The sequence below is a fragment of the Rosa chinensis genome, chromosome 2, assembly GCF_002994745.2.
Source record: "Rosa chinensis cultivar Old Blush chromosome 2, RchiOBHm-V2, whole genome shotgun sequence".
NCBI lineage: Eukaryota > Viridiplantae > Streptophyta > Magnoliopsida > Rosales > Rosaceae > Rosa > Rosa chinensis.
This window is the reverse complement of record NC_037089.1, coordinates 3,064,038-3,086,075: the sequence shown is the minus strand read 5'-3', so window position 1 is coordinate 3,086,075 and position 22,038 is coordinate 3,064,038. Positions and strand designations below refer to the sequence as shown.

Sequence of the window (22,038 nt, the reverse complement as noted above, 5' to 3'; positions counted from 1 at the left end):
TGCTCTTAGACACAAAATTGGAAGTCGACATGAGGACCATTGTTAACTGCCGCTTAATCCTTGTGATCACAAACTACTTGCTGACAAAGTGACAAGATTGCTTTCATATCTGCGATTGATCAATTTCGTTACTTCATGGAACTAAGATCCATGCTTGCTTCAAAACAAAAGAAATTAACATATATGTATCATATTATCACTATTCTGATCAACGTACATGAAATGAGCCTAACTCTTTGCTAGATTGTGGGGCAGCAAAAGCACCTATTGAGGCTTATGTTTATGTAGGTAAGGCAGGTTCATCTATATATTTCTGTGGATCACATTAACCAGCTTCACAACCAAAGTACACCTTCTAGTATATATTATTCGAACCAAAACACAATTTCAACCAGTCATCAAACCTGCTTCCACTCAAATGTTGGGATAAGGCTAATCTCTAGCTAGTAAAGCTTTATCATAACAACCAGAAAGGCAGCAATCAGATCTCTTCACTTAAGCTAGTAGTGGAGAGTCACTTTTCATGTGTTTGCGTTACACTCTTTGCCTATAAAAGGAGGGAAAGCTCCTGCCAAACCCAAGAAATTTGTAGGTTTCCCAGTTTTCTTTACCAGCTAGCTACAACTGCTTTCTTGTCATATTTCCCAGTTGAAACATGGTTGGTAATCTAGCTCTCTTTCCTTAACTGAAACTGAAATAGAATTTCTTCCTGGGATCTTAACCATACTGAAACTAAAAACAACCACATTGCTGTCTGTTTTGATCTTCAGGAGGAGAAAATGAGTGGGTATGCGGCCGATGCTCTGGACTACAAAGGGTTTCCTGCTGATAAGTCCAGAACTGGTGGTTGGGTTGCCGCGGCGCTTATACTAGGTATATATATACTTATTCTTTTATTTTTCATGACAGTTGAGAGACTGATTTGATTTTCAGGTTTGATCAATATAAGTAGGTGGTTCATGCAAAGGTGATGGGGTTTAGCAGACTTGTATAACTTAATGAGGGAATTATATGCATGCATTTGTGTCTAAAGAATGTTCGACAAGAATATTCAATTAGTAGTCAACCCAAGTGTTTAGCATGTATTAATCTTAGCTTTTGATGAAAAACTTTCGTCTGTCATAATTCACCAAGCTGAAGGTGCTAATTTCTTGATCAAAATGATTTGTTATAGGAATTGAAATATGTGAAAGGCTATCAACTATGGGAATAGCAGTGAACCTGGTGACATACCTAGTTGGGACAATGCATTTGCCAAGCTCAACTTCAGCAAATATTGTCACAGACTTTGCAGGCACATCCTTCCTCCTTTGTTTGCTAGGAGGCTTCCTCGCCGATTCCTTCCTTGGCAGATACAAGACCATTGCAATCTTTGCTTCAATACAGACATTGGTGAATAATTTTTCAGTTTTTAGCTTTCAATTTATTAAACATTAATGATGAACTTTATATATTTAATAGAATCTTGATGTATGTACAGGGCATAATTGCATTAGCAATATCAGTAAAATTGCCACAGCTGCGGCCACCTCATTGTGACATCACTGTTGCCAACAACAACTGCAAACAAGCCAATGACTTCCAAACGGGATTCCTTTACTTGGCTTTATATATAATTGCATTAGGGATTGGTGGGCTGAAATCAAGTGTTTCTGGATTTGGAACTGATCAATTTGATGAAAAAGATGACAAAGAGAAAGCGCAGATGGCATATTTCTTCAATAGATTTTTCTTTTTCATTAGCACTGGAACCTTGATGGCAGTCACAGTCCTTGTCTACATACAAGACAAAGTGGACAGAAGCTGGGCCTATGGAATATGTTCCATTTCAATGTTCATAGCCATCTTGGTGTTTTTTTCGGGGACTAAAAGATACAGATATAAGAAAAGCTTGGGAAGTCCCATAGTTCAAATTTTTCAGGTTATTGTGGCTGCTGTAAGGAAGAGAAAGATGCCACTTCCATTCGACGTTGCCTTGTTGTATGAGAATTATCCCGAGGCTTCAAGAATTGGTCACACTGATCAGTTCCGGTAAGTTTAATTTGGTTGCTGAATTAGGCTCCCTAACCCTATATAGTACTTACAAAACATCTGGCATGTTATGTGGTCTTAGAGTCAATTTGGACCATATATTCAAACATGTTGACTACATGTTAAGTTTCTACATGTTCACTTGCTATCCATGTAACTCATTATAGTATAGTGCTGATGCTCATCTGGTTCAATTTTTGGCTAGTTTCTTGGACAAGGCAGCTATTGTGGCAGAAGAAGATTATGCGAAAAATGCACCTGCAGGTTCTGTTCCAAACCCATGGAATTTATGCTCAGTTACAAGAGTGGAGGAGGTGAAAATGATGGTGAAACTACTTCCGATATGGGCCACAACCATCATGTTTTGGACAGCATACGCACAGATGCTCACCTTCTCAGTAGAACAAGCATCCACCATGGACAGATCCATTGGAAAGTTTCAAATCCCGGCTGGCTCTCTCACAGCCTTCTTTGTGTTAGCCATATTGATCACATTGGCTGTTAATGACCGTCTCATTATGCCTATTTGGAAGAAATGGAAGGGCCCACCAGGTATACATACTGGATGGAGAAGATGATCAATTTGTTCAAAAGCATTATAGCTATCTACTAGCAGCAATAGTGTTAAACAACACCACTTTGAACTTAAAATAACATACCTTAGAACCCTAAGTATCCAATGCCTTGCACTAGAAGTACCAAAACTTTAAACTTACAGTACCTATGATCTTCCTTGTAATAGATTCTATTTATGTATCCAATGTCATTCTTTCAACAACAGGTTTCACCAATCTACAGAGAATTGCAATTGGCCTTGTCCTATCGACTCTTGGAATGGCAGCGGCAGCACTAACCGAGAGGAAGCGGTTATCAGTGGCTAAAGAAATGAGAACTATGAGTACAGGTCCTCTGCCTATTAGTGTGTACTTGTTAATCCCACAATTCTTCTTGGTGGGTTCTGGTGAAGCTTTCATCTATACTGGCCAGCTCGATTTCTTTATAACTCAATCACCAAAAGGAATGAAAACTATGAGCACAGGACTCTTCCTGAGCACTTTATCACTAGGCTTCTTTGTCAGTAGCTTCTTGGTTTCAATTGTGAGGAGGTTCACCGGAAGCAAAGATGGGCAAGGATGGCTTGCAGACAATATCGACTATGGAAGGCTTGACTGTTTCTATGGACTTTTGAGCGTTTTAAGTGTCATAAATTTTGTAGCATATCTTGTTTGTGCAAGATGGTACAAGCCAAGAAAACCTACCAAACCATCCAACGGTTCCTCTGCTGAGGATAGGTGTTAGCTAAACAAATGGTCTGGTGTGGTGTCTGTTCTATTGTTCTTGATTACCTTAATGAAATTTGGTTTGAGTTTGGGTCCCTTGAAAGAGAAATAAATGAGCACAAATTAAAGGATTAATGGCATCCATGCATCAAAACTTGGTGATGTTACTCATAGTCAACAAGTCCATTATGCTTGGAAAAAGTCCTGCCTACTTTAGGTGAAGATCACAAGTCCACAACCAGATCCAAGGGGATGCATAGACATTTTTCCTTGGCTTTTGGAATAAGCTTAGAGTCAAAAACTGTCTTCAGTTGCTTGTCTTCTCCATCTTGAATAGAAGGAATAGAAGTGAATATTATTCTGCGGGTTTTCTTGTAGTTCCTTTTTGCCTTTTGCTTTCTTTAATACAAGTTTGAATGGCTATAGAGAAATGACAATGGCTTGAATGCGAGAAGTCTAACGCCTTCAAATCATTGCCGTTAAATTAGCCGTGATATGGGGGAGGAGAAGCAAATCCATCATCAACGTTCAATGCTCTAGACTCCTCCCAACATTCAACTCTGTTTCAAAATGATATAAAGAGCCAAAACGCAAGCATCAAAAGTGGAGAAACTTTGTCAATACTTTTGCAGTAACGGAGAAAAAGGAGAATGCTTCTCACTTCTCATTCCTACATTACCGGCACTACTGTAACAGCTTTAGAATCCAAAGTAAAGAGTAGTCCTAAAATAGTAAAATATGGGGTAACTAGCACTAATGCATCAGTTAAACTTACCATCTAACATGCATGAAAACTGTTGGCAGATCACGGACGTCTCGCTTAAAGAAAAAGTAGAGTTCTTTTGCTATCGCTCAGGACAAGCATTATATAAGCTGCTTCGTAGAATGTCGGACAAGAAACTTACCACCTTCAAGTCAAATCAGACAGAACAAGGGAATACAAGAAATGCTTCAACTCAACACAAATTCGACAAGCATTCTACTAAGCTACCACAACACACACAATTACTACACAAGTGGCATATCAGGCTCTTCTTATTTATGTTTCCTGTAGGCCAGCCAGAGTGCCAGACCTCTTACTTGCCTTGTAGAGATGATTTAAAGCATACTGCGATATTAGGTCAAGAAAATGACATATAAACATTGAATGCAAGCCACAATAAATTGAATCACCAGCATACGTAGAATACTAGGGGAACGTAACTCAGATAGAATATAAAGATACAATAAGTTCATATCCTCTCCCTGAATTCAATAAGAATCTCAAAAACATTTATAACCTCCTAATCACAATGATAAATTGCCACAAGGCACGACCATGATCAACATCAGACACCCCCAATGACTCGATCTTGACCACAGCTAAGTCGAACTATCAACTGTAAAGTGAAAATGACTGAAAATGAAGAGTAACACATAAACATCTAACACCACATACCCAAAACAATAAGCTGCTAAGTGAGTCTAAATAACCAACACCCCACTTGGTACATTGTTTTGCCATTGCTCTTTCTCAATTCTCCTGGATCTAATAATCCTCGATCCTTCTTTCCGGCAATACAATGATGGAGCTACCAATTAGAAAACGAAGCTCAATCCTGAGTTTCGTTCTTCTTTCCATCCTCATCTCTCTCCTCCAACAGCTTCCCGGCCTCCACATTGTCCTGCTGAGCCTTCTTCTGCGCCTCGGCGGCCTTAAGCGCCTGCAATTTGGCATGATTGTAATAGGCCACACCGATAAACGCAATCAGATACCCAATCAGGTTGATTGGCGTCACGGTATCCTTGATAACCGACCACGAAAACGCAATCAAGAGCCAATCTTTCACAACCCCGGCAACATTCATGGTCAAAGCCGAAGTCTTCCCCACCAGCAGAAACACAGCCAGGTTCAACGCAAACGCACAGAGGGAATTCATCCCGAAAATGACGAAATCAAAGTGGAAACTCGAAGTCTCCTTCAACACGGGGAACTCCACAATGATCCAAGGAATGCACAGAAACGCAAAGCAACAGGGGGCAACATAATAAAGAGAAGTAATCGGATTCAAGCTAATACCCTTAGCATTAAGCAAGATCTGAATCAGAACCAACCTCGTGGCCTCGAAACCCACCGCCAGTAGCTGCAGGCTCACTCCCCACGAGTTGAATTTCGCCTCGCCGTAAGCCGCAACCGCGACGCCGAACGAGATCGAGAGCATGTTGACCATGGTATCCGATTTGAAAGGGTCCTTCTTGATGAGAATCCCGATCGAGTAGACGGCCACGGGCATTAGAGCCTTGAGCATCTGAATGAAAGAGACTGAGAGAAAGATGTAAGCGGAGTTGGAGAACCAGAGGGACAGAGCGTACAGAGCTCCGATGGGGACGACGGACTTGAGGTAGAGGTCCCTTGACATGGAGACGGGCTCGACGAGCTTGAAGACCTTGACGAGGAGGTAGGCGAGGGAGGAGCAGAAGGCCATGTGGATCATGGTGAGGGAAATTGGGAAGGGCCAATTGTAGAGCTTGCGGTCGAGGATGTACTTGTTGTAGACGATGACGGTGAAGCTGAGGAAGATCCATATGGCGACGTAGGCGTAGGAGAGGAGGACCTTCTTCACCACACCGTCGGAAAGCGCCATACTTTTAGAGGCTGAGATTGGATCTGCAACTCTGGGGAACCCTAATAATGGGTCACCTTCAGATTTGGGATTTAAATAAGAAAGGAGGAGACTTTGAAAATCTCAAATCCCAATGTGTGAAGAAGTGAGGAAGCGGAAGAGGGGAAGGTGGAGTCTGGGTGAGAGGGGTGAGTTTTTAGAGTAAGATTCGGGCTTTGTAATGGGCTTTAATGTGAGAGTTTTGTTGGCTAGATTTTTGTTAAATCACATCTTGAGGGAGGCTTGCCACATGTTTTCCTACCCGTCGAGGTTTTTCGAATTTCGGGTTATAACGGATGTATTTACTGTGCGTTTACTTGCTTGGATTGAGTATGAGAATGGAGACTCCGACTTTTAGTAATACATACGGATATGGTTTCTTTCTTTCTTTTTGGTACCAAATTGTCCTATTTAATTTAATAATAATTGAGGCACTACTCATTTGATTTGCTTCCATTGATAAAGACCCCATAACAATACATAATTAAAAATATTCATGATATTTTGACCAAGAAAATTATACTCAATCACCATTTGATGTAAATTTAATGGTAGAAATCATTATTTTTAAGTCAAGTTGTTTTTGTTTTCTATCGTTAGATATACATTCAACGGTGGACATAAGTTTTTTGGTCAGTTACTGACTATGTGAACATTATTGCAATTAATGATAGTAAAATGACCAAAAATATATTAGATTTGGATAATATTTCCCATGAAATATATGTTATGGTGGATTTTTTTTTTTATAGAATTTCTATCAAAGAGGGTGATTCTTAATTAGACTAGGACATGGAGAGTTGAAAAAGAAAACGAGTGAATTACCTCGCAATTAAGGGCGAAGACTCGGCAGGAATGTGACGCTTTGTCTTAGCAATTAGGCCTCTTGCGTACGTTGAAGGGGTTCTCTCGTGTGGACTTGAAGGATTGACTGTGTTAGAATTACACTTCCAAGTGCTACATTGCCAAAAACTCCTTGTTTTCTTGTGTATTACGGGCTTTCAAGTTGCTAATTGGGTCTGTCAAAACTTTTTTGGAAGGATGGGTGTGTCAAACCTAAGCTGGCCCAAAATCTCCATCCACAGTTTGATGGACAGTGACGAGAGAGGGGCCTAATTTGTCCCATTTGCCTAACATAGGTTTGTATTAGCCTCTCAAAGTCTATATGATACAATATATGATGTATTGGAATCTCAATGATGGCTAAATTTGTCACCGACAGTCTGGTGTATCAATTTTTTACAGTAGTAGACGAATCATATTTGATTTAGCGTCGGTCTACTACCATACTGATCCACTTGGTATGTTTTTAGTTGAAATCCTCAAAATATATTTACGAGCAACTCCGACTGCTTCCCTATAATTTTTGTATAATAGGGAAGCAAAAGTCAAAACTTTAGCATCTTTTTCTTCTCCAACTCCAACAGATTCTCTATTTTACAACAATCTCTAAAATCTCTATATTCTTCCTTAAATTTTAGAGATTGCTGTAAATATAAGGAATTTGGTTTTCTCCTTCCTCACTTTCTCTAAAATAGGGATAATTATAGGGAATTTGTTGGAGCAAAAGAAGCTCATTTTTCCCTAAAATAGAGAAAAATCAAAATATGGGGAAGCCGTTGAAGTTGCTTAACATAATGCTTTAGAAAAAAAAATACACTTTCCAATAACAAGGATTTGTGGCATTTCACATCAAAACAAACAAATAGTGAAATGAGGTACCTACCTATTGCTTTAGAAAGAAGCACTTTCCAATAACAAGGTTCTGCATTTCACATCAAAATAAACAATTGGTGAAATGAGGTATCTTTGCAAAATTTATTCAAAAAACAAAAGGGGGTAAAGTTTTCTAATAAAGCGATTATGATTATCACAAAGCGCATGACTGTTCAGGTAAACTGCTTTTCTAAGCACAGGTGGTGTGTCTCTAAATCTTCATGATTTCTCTTCCTGATTAACTAAGCAATGTCTAATCCCTCTGTCATGTCCCACAGGCCCCAAAGAATTTCCTTTTCCTCTTCTTTGAGTCCTTTGTCATCTGAGTCCAGCTTTCTCTAAATCTCTGGCCACAGATTCACAACCGCGTGGTGAAAATTTGATTCCAGTTGAACAGTAATGGACTAATGGAGTCACCACAGAAGTTAAAGTCTCTCCCAAAAGTACACAGTCCCTCTCCCCTCTCTCAGTCCCACACAGTCTCTCACATTCTCTCCAAATCTCATTGTTTAGAGCTCATAATTTCATTCACCCACTAACCGAAATCACTTAAATTATACACCCCCAAATTGATTCTCTCACTCATTTATTCCGTGAACCCCACCAACCATTTTTGTGTGTGCAACCAACACCTTCTTCTTCTTCTTCTTCTTCTTCTTCTCTTAGCTCAGCACAGATCCCCTGTCCAAAACCCATGAAAAATCTTCTATCTTTGTAAGGAAATGAAACCCAGGACTCCAAAAGCTTCAGTCTTTCAACCCAGAACTCCAAAAGCTTCAGTCTTTCATCTGTTTCTAGCTAACTGAGCTCATTCTGGTTCTGGGTTTTGTGCTGCTATGGAAACCAGCAAGGCGCAGAAGAAAAAGAAGTGGTTTTTACCACTGGTGCTGTCCCTGCTCCTATCTACTTTCCTCATCTTCATCACTGTCTTCACTTCAAGCTCTTCTGCCTCAAGATTGTACAAGGCCCATGTGAGAAATGACATCCCACACTTTGTGGAGTCAAAGCTCAAGGTTTCGGATACTAACAAGGACCCAGTACCCAGATTGGCTTACTTGATCTCCGGCTCAATGGGGGACGGCGAGAGCTTGAAGAGGACACTCAAGGCTCTGTACCATCCGAGGAACCAGTACGCTGTGCACTTGGACCTTGAAGCTTCGGCGGAGGAGAGGTTGGAGTTGGTTAGGTTTGTGAGGAATGAGCCCATGTTTGAGAAGCTGGGGAATGTCAGAGTGGTTGTGAGGGCTAATTTGGTGACCTACAGAGGGCCAACAATGGTGACTAATACGCTTCATGCCGCGGCGATTTTGTTGAAGGAAGGTGGAAAGTGGGATTGGTTTATTAATTTGAGTGCTTCTGATTATCCTTTAGTGACCCAAGATGGTAAGTCCAGGGAATTTAAGTAGCCAAGAGTCATTTCCGCCTGTTCGGATTGTTTTGTTCAAGTTGTTTTCAGCATTGGATGTTTCAGTTTTTAAATTAGTTTGTTCTGTTTCTTTAATTGGAGGGGGAACTGGTTTTTGCTAGTTATGGATTGCCTTGATGCATTGGTTTTGCAATCCCATATGCTGTTGTTTATAGCCAAGTTGTCACCGATTTTGCTTATTTCCATTTACTTTTATGCATTGGAGTTCTTGGTTACAGCTGGTTTTGGTAACTACAAGAGCAATATTTATAACTCAACTATTAATTCTGCTTTTGCTCATTGCTAATTGCAGAAGCATTTAGATTTTGCTTTGTGTCAGTATACTTATTCAACTATTTTACTGAGTAGATGATGAAAGAGGTGTTTTCTCTTTCTAGCTTTACTTATGACCTCTGACATTCATGACAATTATGAAAGTCTTACTTACTATGCTGGTTTCATTGTCCATCCTGTCATTTTCACTAGATCTGTTAATAACTATATTTGGTAAAATAAAGAGTACTGATCAGGTGATTAAGCTGCATGGTCATATATAGATATACAGATGCCTAAGTTCATGTGTTTGTTTTTTCTGCACTACAGATATGCTTCATGTCTTGTCATCCATTCCGAGAACTCTCAACTTTATAGAGCATACCAGTGACATCGGCTGGAAGGAGTATGTTGCTCATCCTGCCTCTTTGTTTAGTAATACTCTTTCTTATTGTTTAATTTTGAAAAGTAGGAGAGACGAAGTCTTGCAAAGTTATATATAGCTCTCCTATAAAGGGTTTCCATGAACTCCTCAGGTATCAGAGGGCAAAACCAGTTATAATTGACCCAGGGCTGTATAGTGTACAAAAGTCCGATGTATTCTGGGTGACAGAGAAAAGGAGCGTTCCAAGTGCGTATAAGCTGTTTACAGGTGAAAATCTTTGCTTCTGGTGCTTCTCATTCTTTTTTGATCTATCTGCCTACTAAATGATTACACTGCTGTTCAACAAGATATAATGTCAGTCTTCTGCAGAAGGACTAGGTGAACAGCTAGGTTAGGTAATGTTCATAGATAAACATGAGATCATTCTCCAAGCATGGTTCTAGGCCAATACCAAGGTAGTTTTATGACACTGTTCGGAAATCGGAACTATTATAGCAGCTCTGCAAAGATTAAACAATTCTTTAATCCATGCCTAGTTGGTCAGCTTATGCCTTGCGTATGGCTTTCATAGGAAAAAGTGACTGGTTATACTGTTCTGTAAGATAAGTTACATAACTACTTCCTTCTGCTAGTTCGGGAATATTAGTCTGGAAAAGGGTGTCATTGTGTTTCTTTCCTTTTTCTATTTCTTGTTTTGTTTTATGTTTTTGCTTGGAATATATGATTAAAATTTATTGTCACTTGACATGGACTTGAACTACTGAATCTGCACACTAGCTTAGTTTTCTTGTCATCTATCCTTTATAAAAAGATTTTGAATTGATTTATTCAACTATAAACTATGTTGTCCCTCGATTCATTACCTAATACCTGATTCCGGATACTGCTCAATAATTCCTCAGGTTCTGCTTGGATGATGCTCTCCCGTCCTTTTGTGGAATACATGGTATGGGGGTGGGACAACCTCCCAAGGATAGTCCTTATGTATTATGCCAACTTTCTTTCTTCACCAGAAGGGTATTTCCACACAGTCATCTGTAATGCTGAGGAGTTTCGAAACACTACTGTGAGCCATGATCTTCACTTCATATCATGGGACAACCCCCCGAAACAACATCCACATTTCCTCACCGCTGATGACTACCAGCGCATGGTAGACAGTAATGCACCCTTCGCCAGGAAATTTGGCAGGAACGAGTCGGTTTTAAGCAAGATCGACTCTGAGCTTTTAGGCTGCAATGCTGATGGGTATGTACCAGGAGGATGGCTCAGTACTGGAGCAAATGCAAATGCTACTCTTCCGGATTACACAATAAAAAATGTGACCACTCTTAGGCCAGGTCCTGGTGCTGAAAGACTAAAACGTCTCATCACTGGTTTGTTATCTGCAGAGGATTTTCATGCGAAGCAATGCACCTGACATCCGAAGAGTCCAGATAAACGATTATTCTAATCCTGTACCTAGTAGGCAGCAGTGGCAGACTATTGATCTTAATAATGGTTGACATGGCAGATAGCAGGCTATAGAAACGTAGTGGGGACGAGAATTATTACTTTCCCGGCATATATTCATTACCTCATCTCAATATTGAGTACGATATTCTTGTAGTTCAAAAGGTAAAAGTGTACTGTAATGTATCATTTAGTTTACATAATAAGAAGGGTTATAAAAGCTTTGATTAACTTGAAGCAAAGATTTTACCATCTCTTTTCTTTCATATCGTTTGGTTCTTTGATCAGAAGAGAGAGTGAATACAGGAACCACAAGTAAATAGTTACATGTTCCTGTATTAATTTGTTGTGCTTCCTAAAAGTTCAAGTAAAGACTTTCTCTGGTGCATTATTCAATTTACGCTGTATTTTGAGTCAAAAGAATGAAGTGACATAAATATGGATAGATACATCTAAGGAAGGAATTCACCATATCATACATCCTCCAAATTCACCATTTTACAAAAAGAATCAAGTATCTTAAGCATTTCTTGTGCTTGTGGAGGACAAAGATCACCAACAATGAACTCTTCAGCCACTCCATTTACCTCTATCACACTAGAACCAGGTTTCTTCTTCATTCCGCCTTCTGAGATCATATCTCGGACTCTCTTTGCCTCCAATTCCAAGCCAGCTTCCTTGTACATGTTATATGAAAGAACATGAATACCGCAATCGGCTACTCCCATATCAGCCAGCTTTTTCCAAATTCTGTCCCCCACTTCAACATTCCCATGAACTCTACACGCACCCAGTAACGCCCCCCACACGTTGGCATCCCCTCTTCCTAGTCCCCCCATCTTGTCCTCTATAAACTTCTCAGCTTCCTCTAACATGCCTGCTCTGGCCAAGAGGTCAACAACACAAGCATAGTGCTGAAGCATGGGTTCAACCCCATAAAGGGTACTCATTTGATCAAACAATTCAAGTCCCTTGTCTACCATTTTTGCATGGGTACAAGCCGAGAGAACAGCAACAAATGTGGTTTCTGTAGGTTGGATCTTATCTACAACCATTTTATCCAACAGCTCAATCGATTTCCTTGCATCCCCATTCATCGCAACCCCAGTAATCATAGCATTCCACGCTCTGGCATCCTTATTACAAATGCCCTCAAAAACCTTCATAGCTGCTTCCACATAGCCACATTTGGAGTACATATCAACCAATGCAGTGGCCAATATCCTATTCGACTCAAGCCTCTGCCTCTTAGCATAGGAGTGCACCCACAACCCTTGCGCCACCGCACCCAAATGAGCAGCGGCAGTGAGAACACTAACAAGAACAGACTCATTAGGCCTCGTCCCCACCTCTTGCATTTGCCTAAACAAACAAACCACCTCTCTAAAATCGCTCACTCGAGAATACGCGGCCATCATCGCACTCCACGACACAGCATTTCTCTCAGGCATTTCATCGAACACCTTCCGTGCGTTCTCAACATCCCCAATCTTCCCAAACCCATCAACCATCGCCGTCCACACCACCACATCTTTGCTAGGACTTTTATCAAACACCAATCGGGCAGCACCCATCTCAAGAATCACCGAGTAAAACTCGATTAGCCCGCTAACAACAAACGGGTCATCTCCGAAACCGAATTTCACAACATGGGCATGAACCGACCGACCGGTTAGCTCAGAATTATGGACCAAAATCGAGCAAGCTTTGATCAACGGCGGAAATGTAAACTTATTAGCAATCAATCCGTAATTCAACAAGTCTAGATAGCACAGAACCGCGGCCACCGGCGCGTGTGATTGCGCGTGCGCTCTGATCATGGTGTTGTACATGAAAGTGTTGCGGTGGTGATGGTGGTGTTTGAAGATTGCGCAAGCGTAGGGGAACAAGGAAGCGTCTTTGGCGGCGGCGGAGAGGAGCGGCGCGATGGCGTAGGGGTTTTCGGGTCGGGTGGAAGTGAGGAGGTGGGCGTGGATTTGCTTGAGCTGGTTTAGGGTTTTGCATTTTTGGCAGAGGAGAATGAGATCGTTGGTTTTAACGGTTTTTTGAATCATCTGAAAAATGGCGGGTATGTGTCTTGGGCCTTGAGATATAGGTGTTAGCAAGACTAAAATATTTTCCTAAGATATTTTTTCAACATTTCTGGGTTTTTTTTTTTACAATTATCGGTATTAATTTTCACATCTTTTGATATTTTATTTTTAGTTGAATATACAATTTTTATCCAAAATTTTGATATAATTTTTATCGATATTCAATATTTCCATCAAAAAAATTTCTTTTTCTTTTCAAACTATTGATACTTTGGTCATTGGGTGTGAGGGTAACTTGATCCAAATGAGCAGGAGACGTCTGATCTATTGGCTTTGTGAAGTCAAAGCATTTTTCAGGTCGGGAAGTATGTGATTGGGTTTGTACGCACCTAATCTGGCTGCTCCTCTTACTTAATGCCTGTATTTCTTATTTAGATATACCTAGTCATTTGATCTAAATCGTGCATACGGTGAAAAACAATGAGGTAATATATTTATTCCAACAACTTCGTTATTCTTAACTACCAAATTCAATGACAGTTGAGCACAAGATAAAATGAGTAGGTGAACATGACTGCTTAATTAATATGGTCGAATTTGAGTTTATTCATTTTTTTTTCCGTGAACATATATATCCAGCTAGGTGATCAGTTTTCAAGTTCTAATTTCCTCTCAAAATTAATTTGTACCCAAGTCATGCTCATATTACATTAAGTTGAAGACTTGAAGCCAAATGCATTGCATAAGTGGACAATTTCCTTCTCCTAGTTCTGTTTAGTAACTCTTTCTTATTTTGAAACTATTGCAGATAAAAATAGGGCTAGCTAGCTAGTAGAAGCAATGACACAATAGGAAGACATATATAAGAAATGCTCACTTCCAATTTAATTATAGATCAAGCAAAATGAGACTCGTTGTAATGTTCATTCATCTGCAACTTTAACCATTTTCTTTCCAGTGTTATGACCACGAAAAAGTCCAATGAAAGCCGATGGGAAACTCTCCACACCATCTGAGATGTCTTCAACCGCATGCAATTTTCCTGTACGAAGATGATCAGTTGTGGTGGAGAGGAAATCCGGAAACACATTCATTTGATCGGCTGCTAGAAACCCTTGGATTTTAATTCTCTTGTACACAACATCTAGCATATTGGGGGCGGCTCGCTTCGTAGCATCAATGTACTCGGAGATCACGCCGCAGACAGCAACTCTACCGAAGGTGTTCATGTTAACAACTGCAGCCTCTAGCATTTCAAACCCCACATTATCAAAGTAGATGTCAATCCCATCAGGGAAGTACCTGTATATCAAACACAAGTTATAATTCGCCGTGTGTTTGCCTCAAACTGCTATCCTTGACCTTGAGCATCAAATGAATGACTTACCTTTGGAGAGCTGCCTTCAAATCAGGCTCTTCCTTGTAGTTGAATGCATCATCAAATCCAAGCTTTTCCTTAAGCAATGCTACCTATAGCAAGTTTAACTTCAGCTCAAGTAGTCACCTTTCACTAGAATGTACATTCTGTAGTATTTTGTAATGTTACCTTTTCTTTGCTTCCTGCACATCCAACAACATAGCAACCAAAAAGCTTTGCATATTGTCCGACCAAATTCCCAACCGATCCAGATGCTGCAGAGACGAAAACTTTCTCCCCCTTCTTCGGTTTGCATACTTCAAAAAATCCACCATATGCTGTAAGTCCACTGAAACCTGCAACAGCAAAATGAGCACATTGATACATTTTTATGAAGAACTAGTACTTCTTTGAGTTCAAGCACATGTAATTAATAGTGGCACTAAAGTGGTAAATATATGCCTAGAATTCCAACTTGGTAAGACAGTGGGAATCCCATAGGATCAAATTTCCTCAGCATGTATTTTCCTCCTTTTAGCAAACTGTACTCTCCCCAAGTGATGAGCCCCACAACCAAGTCATCCTTCTCAAACTCAGGGTTCCCAGAAGCCACAACCTTCGCGACACCATAAGCATCAATATCCTGTGATCACAAAAACAATTACACCAATCTATATAAATTAATGAATCTCTATCATTCAACCTGAATTGTATAGCTGCTAGCTTAATTACCTCGCCCGGAGTGATGGCTGCTGCAAAACCTATAGCTTTCTGTGATGAGCTCTGACTTTTCATGCGGTTTAGCTGGTAAGGGTCGATTGACACATACAGATTCTTCACAATGATGTCATTGGAACTGGGGTCAAGTGAGAGTGAAAGGGCTGAAGTTTTCAGCTCGAAATCCGACTCTTTGGGCTCTCCGTCTACCTGAGTCTTTATGGTGATGTACCTATTGGTTACCTCCATTTTCAACTACCTAGCCCTGTGCAGGGAAAGCTCAATGAACAAGGTATATATGTAGAAGTACTAGCAGAAAAAGGATGAGATATAAATAGCTGGCCTCACTGAGCGTTCCTAATTATCCGGTTTCTAGGCACAAAGCATTATGCTCCCCAGAAAAATTAAATGGCCTGCCGGACATTTTGTTGTTCATGCTGTTTAAATATCGATCTGCCTTTTTGAGAATAGGCCAAAAAAAAGTCACATACTGTACGTTGTTAGATGTTACTGGGTCCAAAGAAAAGTCTAACATTGGTTAAAACACAATGGAAAATGGCACACACGTACAAGGAATCACATGTTCATAAGAATCCACAAAAATGGAGGATTCCTTTGAGACTAGGCCAAAACCAATATAAAAGTCTAAAAACTTGAAAGGAAAGTAAAGTAATCAATCAATTGGAGACTTAAAACCCAGATGAAGATGCTTTCGGTCGATCCTGTACACTGGTTTATAGTTCCCAAAACGTCAAGCCAACCATCTATTAATAGATGTCGATACTTTCGACGTCTTACTTTTTTGCTTCTTTCTTCTTCTCTCCTTTCTCAAAGAGATTATACCATTTGGAAGCTAAGTCAACATTCATTTATAACAATATATCAAACATGTTTTAATATCAATCCAGTGATTAATTAAACTTAATTACCAGTCTACAAGACCTCAGTTGTTAATCCAACTCTGCTGATAAGTGAGTATAAGCCTAGCCTGTAATTATTTCCATATATATATATATATATATATATATATATATGTATATGTATCTAAAAATGGGGGTAGTTGTTTTTTTTCCTTCCTTTTCTTTTCTTCTTCTTGTTTTGTTTATATATTGCTTGAAACTATGAGGTAAGATTCACATTATTTGAAAAATTATCTACTGAATCTGCACACTAGCTTAGTTTTCTTGTCATCTTTCGACATTTCACTACCTTTACCAATGTATTTTGATTTTTGAGGGAAAAGAATGACGGATCCTGCTCAACATTATTATATGGATTGATACATCAGCAGGGACGTTTTAGCTAGCTCACTGTCAAAGTGTCAAGATCTTACACCATATCATACATCCTCTGAATTCACCATTTTACGAGAAGAATCAAGCATCTTAATTAAGCCTTTCTTGTGCTTGTGGAGGACAGTAATCAGCAACAAGGAATTCTTCAGCCACTCCATTTTACCTGTATCACACTGGAACAAGGTTTCTTCTTTACTCCAGCTTCTGAGATCATATCTCGGATTCTCTTATTTGCCTCCATTCTCAGGCCAGCTTCCTTGAACATATTATATGAACGAACATGAACTATACACGCACTTAGTAATGCTCACAACACATTGGAAATCCCTCTTCATAGTCCTCCCATCTTGTCCTCTATAAAGTTCTCAGCTTCCTCTACCTGCCTGCTCTGGCTAATAGGGTCAACAACAAACGCATAGTTCTGAAGCCCCGGCTTAACTACACCCCTGTCTATCATGCTCACGAATGTGGTCTCTATTGGTTATTATCCACAACATTTTATTGAACAGCTCAATCGATTTCCTTGCGTAGCCGGTAATCATAGTATTCCATGCACGCTCTGGCGTCCCTATTGGGAATGCCCTAAAAGACCTTCAAAGCTGCCTGCCTGCCTCCACATAGCCACACTTTGAGTAAATATCAACCAATGCAGTGGCCAAGATTGTATTTAACTCAAGCATTTGCCTCTTAGAATAGGAGTACGTGCACCCACAACCCCGTGTTACCGCACCGAGATGAGCGGCGGCAGTGAGAACACGTACTAACAAGAACTGCATGCCTCATCAGGCCTTGTCCCCACTTCTTGCATTTGTCTAAACAAAGGAATCACCTCTCTGAAGCCGCTCACTCTAGAATACGTACGCAGCCATCATTGCACTCAACGATACAGAATTTCTCTCAGACATTTCATCGATCGAACATTCTACTAGGGCTGGACTTTGGAACCGTAAAACCGAAGAAACCGCACCGAACAGCACCGAAAGTCTCGGTTCGGTTCGGTTCTACGACATATGTATACGCATTTTTTTCGGTTCGGTTCCTAGAGACATATTCTCGGTTCGGTTCCGGTCGTTGTTTTTAAAACATCCTTGGAACCGAATTACATATGTTAGTGTATAAGTGGACATTAGTGGTGAGCTTATTTCTGTAAAATAGACCCTTTCTCATGTGATCAAGCCTTCCAAATGCAATCAGAGCCTTCCATCTCATCTCATAATATCCTAACCGTTCGATCAAAACCCTATCTGAATTATCTCTTCGACTCTTCCCGAGTTCCTCAAACTCTCACTCTCTCAGTCTCTCAAAACACAAACGGCGCTCCCTCGTCTCGTCTGTTGCTCGTCCACTCGTCCTCGTCGCTTCTGTTGCTCGTCCAGTCGTCCTCGGCTCGATTGTAATAGAAGATCGAAACCCAGACGACCTCTCAGTCTCCTTCGATTTGTGTAAGCTTTCATTTTTCTCATTCTACTCTCATCGCTCTGCAATTTCCTCAGATCCGTGAAATCTGACTACTTTTTCCTTCAGCGAACACAGCTGCAACCCGCTCCGCCAGTCCGCCTCTCCGGTCTCCGCCTAGGTATCTCACTATCTCTCTCTCCCTCTCCGAGCTCCGCTCCTCCTCTTCTTCTCTTATGAGTTTCTGAATTCTAAATTTCTAATCTGCAAAATTGGGTTCGATACTTGGATTTCCATTTAATCTTGTGGGAAATGGGTTCGATTTTGAATGGGTATAGTTGAAATGGGTTCGATTTGATGATTTCCATTTGATATTTTGATCTTGATAGTAATTTTAGGTTTTTAACAAAGATAATGTTGCTAATTAACTGAAAATCACATCAATCAAAATCAAAGATAATGTGGTTGGGATTTCTTGGTTTTAGTATTAGTTTCTGATGGAAAGGATAGTTCTGGGTACAATATGGATTGTGAATTCACTCTGTTACTTGGATTCTGATTAATGCAAGATCAATGTGTATGGAATTCACTCTGTTCTGGGTATAATTTTCGAATTGGGTATTCCATGTGTATGGAATTATTGTGAACTGGTTTGTTTTCCAATTTGAATTTATTAGTTTGATTTTTGGTGAATGACTAAATGCCAGTAATTCAATAAGAAAAGCAAACACCTTTCCTCTATTTCGAAGTTCTTGCTCAAGTTTTGAACAAGTTCTTGCTCAATAAAAAAATCACATATACTATGCACTGGCTCTCATGCATTGTGTTGTCACATATATACAATACCATCCCAATAGATTTTGATTGATCGATTTTAACTGATTTGATCTTGATGTTAATTTTAACTGTTGTTGACTGGTCAGATTGCAGGAGGGACTGGTCAGATTGTCAGAGGAATCTTCATGTGTAGCAATGCATATACTAATCAGGTCTGTTTTAAACTTTTAATTTGGCCTTGCTTTTTAGTCAATTTGGTGTCCTGTGTTTACAATTTAGCTAATTTGGTCATGTTTATCCGGATTGGCAGGAAATCTTGACCTACTTTCGTGGATCTGAGTCGCAGAATTTGTAGGTACAGATTGCTTCTTGACCTACAGATTGCTTCTTGCTTACTGCCTTGGAGTTGGAGATCTAATTCCATGTCCGAAGCATCTGCTAGCTCCTCTGACCCATCCGCTTCCAATTTTGAACCAGCCGCTTCCAATGAAATTGTGGTTGCAAACAACAACCCTGAAACATCTCAACAAGTAGCCAACAACACTGTTCCAACTTCCAGTAAACCAACAAAAGCTTCTACTGCTCGGAGCTCTGTTGCCAAGAGAAGAAGAGGAGAGAAGAAGAAAGGCAAGCAGAGGTCGGATGTCTGGGATCACTTCACGAAGGAGGATCATCCTTTAATTGAGACTGTTGATGGAGTAGAGAAAGTGGTTGGCCATACTAAGAGGGCTCAATGTAAGTACTGTACAACTCATTTAGCATGCAATTCATATGAAAATTGCACATCTTCTCTTAGGAAACACATTGAGATAGTGTGTAAGAAATACCCTGGTAGAGTTAATGTAGAATCAGGCCAACAAGTTTTGACTAGTGATGGAAAAAGAGGTCAGAGTAGTTTGGTTAGTGTGAATTGGTCACAAGATAATTGTGTGGAAGCTGCAACTCATATGATAGTTGTCGATGAGCTACCATTCAGTTTTATTGAAAAACCGGGGTTTAATTATTTTTGTAGTGTTGCTGTACCCTTGTTTACAGTCCCAGGTAGGAAAGCCATAGTCAAAACCTTTCTAGGCATGTATGATGCCAAGAAGGAGGAGTTGAGGAGGGAATTGAAGTCACATTGTGTTTGTTTGACAACAGACACTTGGACTTCTTGTCAGAATATAAACTACATGGTGATTACTGCCCATTTTATTGATCGGGGATGGCAGATGCACAAAAGAGTGCTTGCTTTTTGTGTGGTTCCAAACCACCAAGGTGTAACCATAGGAAAAATCTTAGAGAAGTGTTTGATTGATTGGTCAATAGAGAAGGTTTTAACAATTTCTGTTGACAATGCCTCTGCCAACAAGCATGCCATTGATTATGTTAGGAAGAAAATGTGCAATTGGGACATAAAACCAATCTTTAAAGGTAAGTTTATGCATGTGAGATGTTTGGCTCACATTGTAAACCTAATTGTGAAGAGTGGACTAAATATGATGGAGAGGTCAGTGTCTAGCATAAGGAATGTTGTGAGATATGTTAGAAGTTTGGGTGCTAGGTTAGATGAATTTAAAAGCTGTGTAGAGCAGGAGAAAGTTGAATGCAATAAGATTTGCATCTTAGATGTTCCAACAAGGTGGAATTCCACCTTTCTTATGTTGGACACAGCTTTGGAGTTGAAAAAAGCATTTGATAGATTGAAGGATGAGGAGGATTCAAGGTACAAAAGCTACTTTGATGAAGATGAGGAAGTTGAAGATGATGATGAAACTGAAAATCAGAGTAAAAAGAAGAAAGTGGCTGTAAAAAGGGTAGGGCCACCAAGTGATGCAGATTGGGACAATGCAGCTGTTTTTGTGAAGTTCTTGAAAGTGTTCTACGATGTGACCCTTAATGTTAGTGCTTCACTTACCCCCACTTCACACAAGGCATTCCATGATATTGTTTCTATTGAAGCAGAGCTTGAAGATCTCAGTTCTATTGGGGTAGGGCCTGATTCAAGTGAAGCAGACAAAGTCTTGTACGACATGGCAGTCAAGATGAAGGCCAAGTATTCCAAGTATTTTGGGAACTTAGATGACATGAACCAACTCTTCCTAGTTGCTTTGGTCTTAGATCCTAGGTATAAATTGAGAAATATTAGTTGGTTTTGTGAAACAATGTTGAATTTGTGTGACTGGGAGATCAAGAAGAAATAAGATGAAGTAAAGCAGCTTATGGTAGACTTGTGTGACTTGTATGGGCAGTCTAATGGTTCACATGGTGGACCATCCAAGGCTAAGGGTAAAGGTCCAATTACTAGTGACACAGCTACTAGTACGACTAGAAGTAGAGCAAGGATTCTTAGTGGGAAGAGGGCTGTTATGCAAGAAGACTGGAATAGGCAGCTTGAACAGAATAATGATGTTGTGGTGAGACATGAAGTTGATAGATATTTGCTGGACCCTATAGAAAAACCTGCTGAAAATGATGATTAGAAGATTTTGGATTGGTGGAAGCTTAATGGAGGTAAATATCCCAACTTGCAATCATTGGCTAGAGATATATTAGCCATACAAGTGTCTACAGTTGCAAGTGAGTCAAGTTTCAGCACTGGGAAAAGGGTAATAGATCCATACAGAAGCTCTTTAAACCCAAAAATAGTTGAAAAACTGATATGTCTTCAAAATTGGTTGAAGGCTGATGCCATTATGGGGTTGGAGTACATTCCAACTATAGAGGAAATGGAGTCATATGAACAGATTGAAGCTGGTATGTGTTTTTGATGTTTTTAGTTTACTATTTTTGAATATGGTACAAGAAATTAGTTATAAAATCTATGTGATTTACTGTTTTGAGTTTTGACATTGTGCAGACCATGAAAAAAAGGATAGAGAGAATGATAAGAAGGGCAAGAACACTATTGCTGCTGCATCTGCATCTGCACCTAGTGGCAGAGTAACCAAGAGTTCTGAGGCTTCGGCTTCAGCTTCAACCCCTACAACCAAGAAGAAAAGGCAGAAAAAATGATGCAGCTGCATTTTAGTTTGCTGCAAATTGATTTAGTTTTCAGTATTTTAGTTTGCTGCAAATTGATGCAGCTGCATTGTTTAAATTGGACTAAGTTTATTCACTTTATTGTTTATTTTTATTTGATGCATGTGAGACTTTGAGTTTGCAGTTTATGCATGTGAAACTTTGAGTTTGTATTGCTGGAAATGTGTATTATTGCAGACTTTGAGTTTGTAGTTGTATTGCTAGAAAGTGCTTGAGTGTTTGTGTTTGATAGTTTGAGAGTTTTGAACTTTTGATTGTT

The 22,038-nt window shown here is 39.9% G+C and overlaps 5 protein-coding genes across 5 annotated transcripts; 2 read left to right on the top strand and 3 right to left on the bottom strand.

Annotated features, from left to right (window-relative positions):
* Nucleotides 1-345: 345 nt before the first annotated feature.
* Nucleotides 346-3,407, top strand: LOC112185911 (protein NRT1/ PTR FAMILY 6.2). The gene is made up of 6 exons (XM_024324245.2): nucleotides 346-658; nucleotides 771-873; nucleotides 1,175-1,392; nucleotides 1,481-2,031; nucleotides 2,237-2,583; nucleotides 2,813-3,407. Exons 1-6 carry the CDS (start codon nucleotides 656-658, stop codon nucleotides 3,328-3,330), a joined length of 1,740 nt encoding a protein of 579 aa, XP_024180013.1. The 5' UTR covers nucleotides 346-655; the 3' UTR covers nucleotides 3,331-3,407.
* A 1,082-nt stretch (nucleotides 3,408-4,489) lies between these two features.
* On the bottom strand, nucleotides 4,490-6,147 carry LOC112185913 (probable sugar phosphate/phosphate translocator At2g25520). Its single transcript, XM_024324246.2, has one exon. It carries the CDS (start codon nucleotides 5,933-5,935, stop codon nucleotides 4,904-4,906), a length of 1,032 nt encoding a protein of 343 aa, XP_024180014.1. The 5' UTR covers nucleotides 5,936-6,147; the 3' UTR covers nucleotides 4,490-4,903.
* A 1,787-nt stretch (nucleotides 6,148-7,934) lies between these two features.
* On the top strand, nucleotides 7,935-11,415 carry LOC112188067 (beta-glucuronosyltransferase GlcAT14B). Its single transcript, XM_024327088.2, has 4 exons — nucleotides 7,935-9,052; nucleotides 9,678-9,753; nucleotides 9,884-9,999; nucleotides 10,635-11,415. The coding sequence occupies exons 1-4, from the start codon at nucleotides 8,506-8,508 to the stop codon at nucleotides 11,150-11,152; spliced, it is 1,257 nt and encodes a 418-aa protein (XP_024182856.1). The 5' UTR covers nucleotides 7,935-8,505; the 3' UTR covers nucleotides 11,153-11,415.
* A 242-nt stretch (nucleotides 11,416-11,657) lies between these two features.
* Nucleotides 11,658-13,238, bottom strand: LOC112190133 (pentatricopeptide repeat-containing protein At5g48910). Its single transcript, XM_024329553.1, has one exon. The coding sequence runs from the start codon at nucleotides 13,236-13,238 to the stop codon at nucleotides 11,658-11,660; it is 1,581 nt and encodes a 526-aa protein (XP_024185321.1).
* Nucleotides 13,239-13,976: 738 nt separating this feature from the next.
* On the bottom strand, nucleotides 13,977-15,661 carry LOC112188208 (2-alkenal reductase (NADP(+)-dependent)). The gene is made up of 5 exons (XM_024327286.2): nucleotides 15,307-15,661; nucleotides 15,037-15,217; nucleotides 14,764-14,930; nucleotides 14,605-14,687; nucleotides 13,977-14,519 (listed from the first exon to the last, which is right to left on the bottom strand). The coding sequence occupies exons 1-5, from the start codon at nucleotides 15,538-15,540 to the stop codon at nucleotides 14,141-14,143; spliced, it is 1,044 nt and encodes a 347-aa protein (XP_024183054.1). The 5' UTR covers nucleotides 15,541-15,661; the 3' UTR covers nucleotides 13,977-14,140.
* Between the last annotated feature and the right edge of the window lie 6,377 nt (nucleotides 15,662-22,038).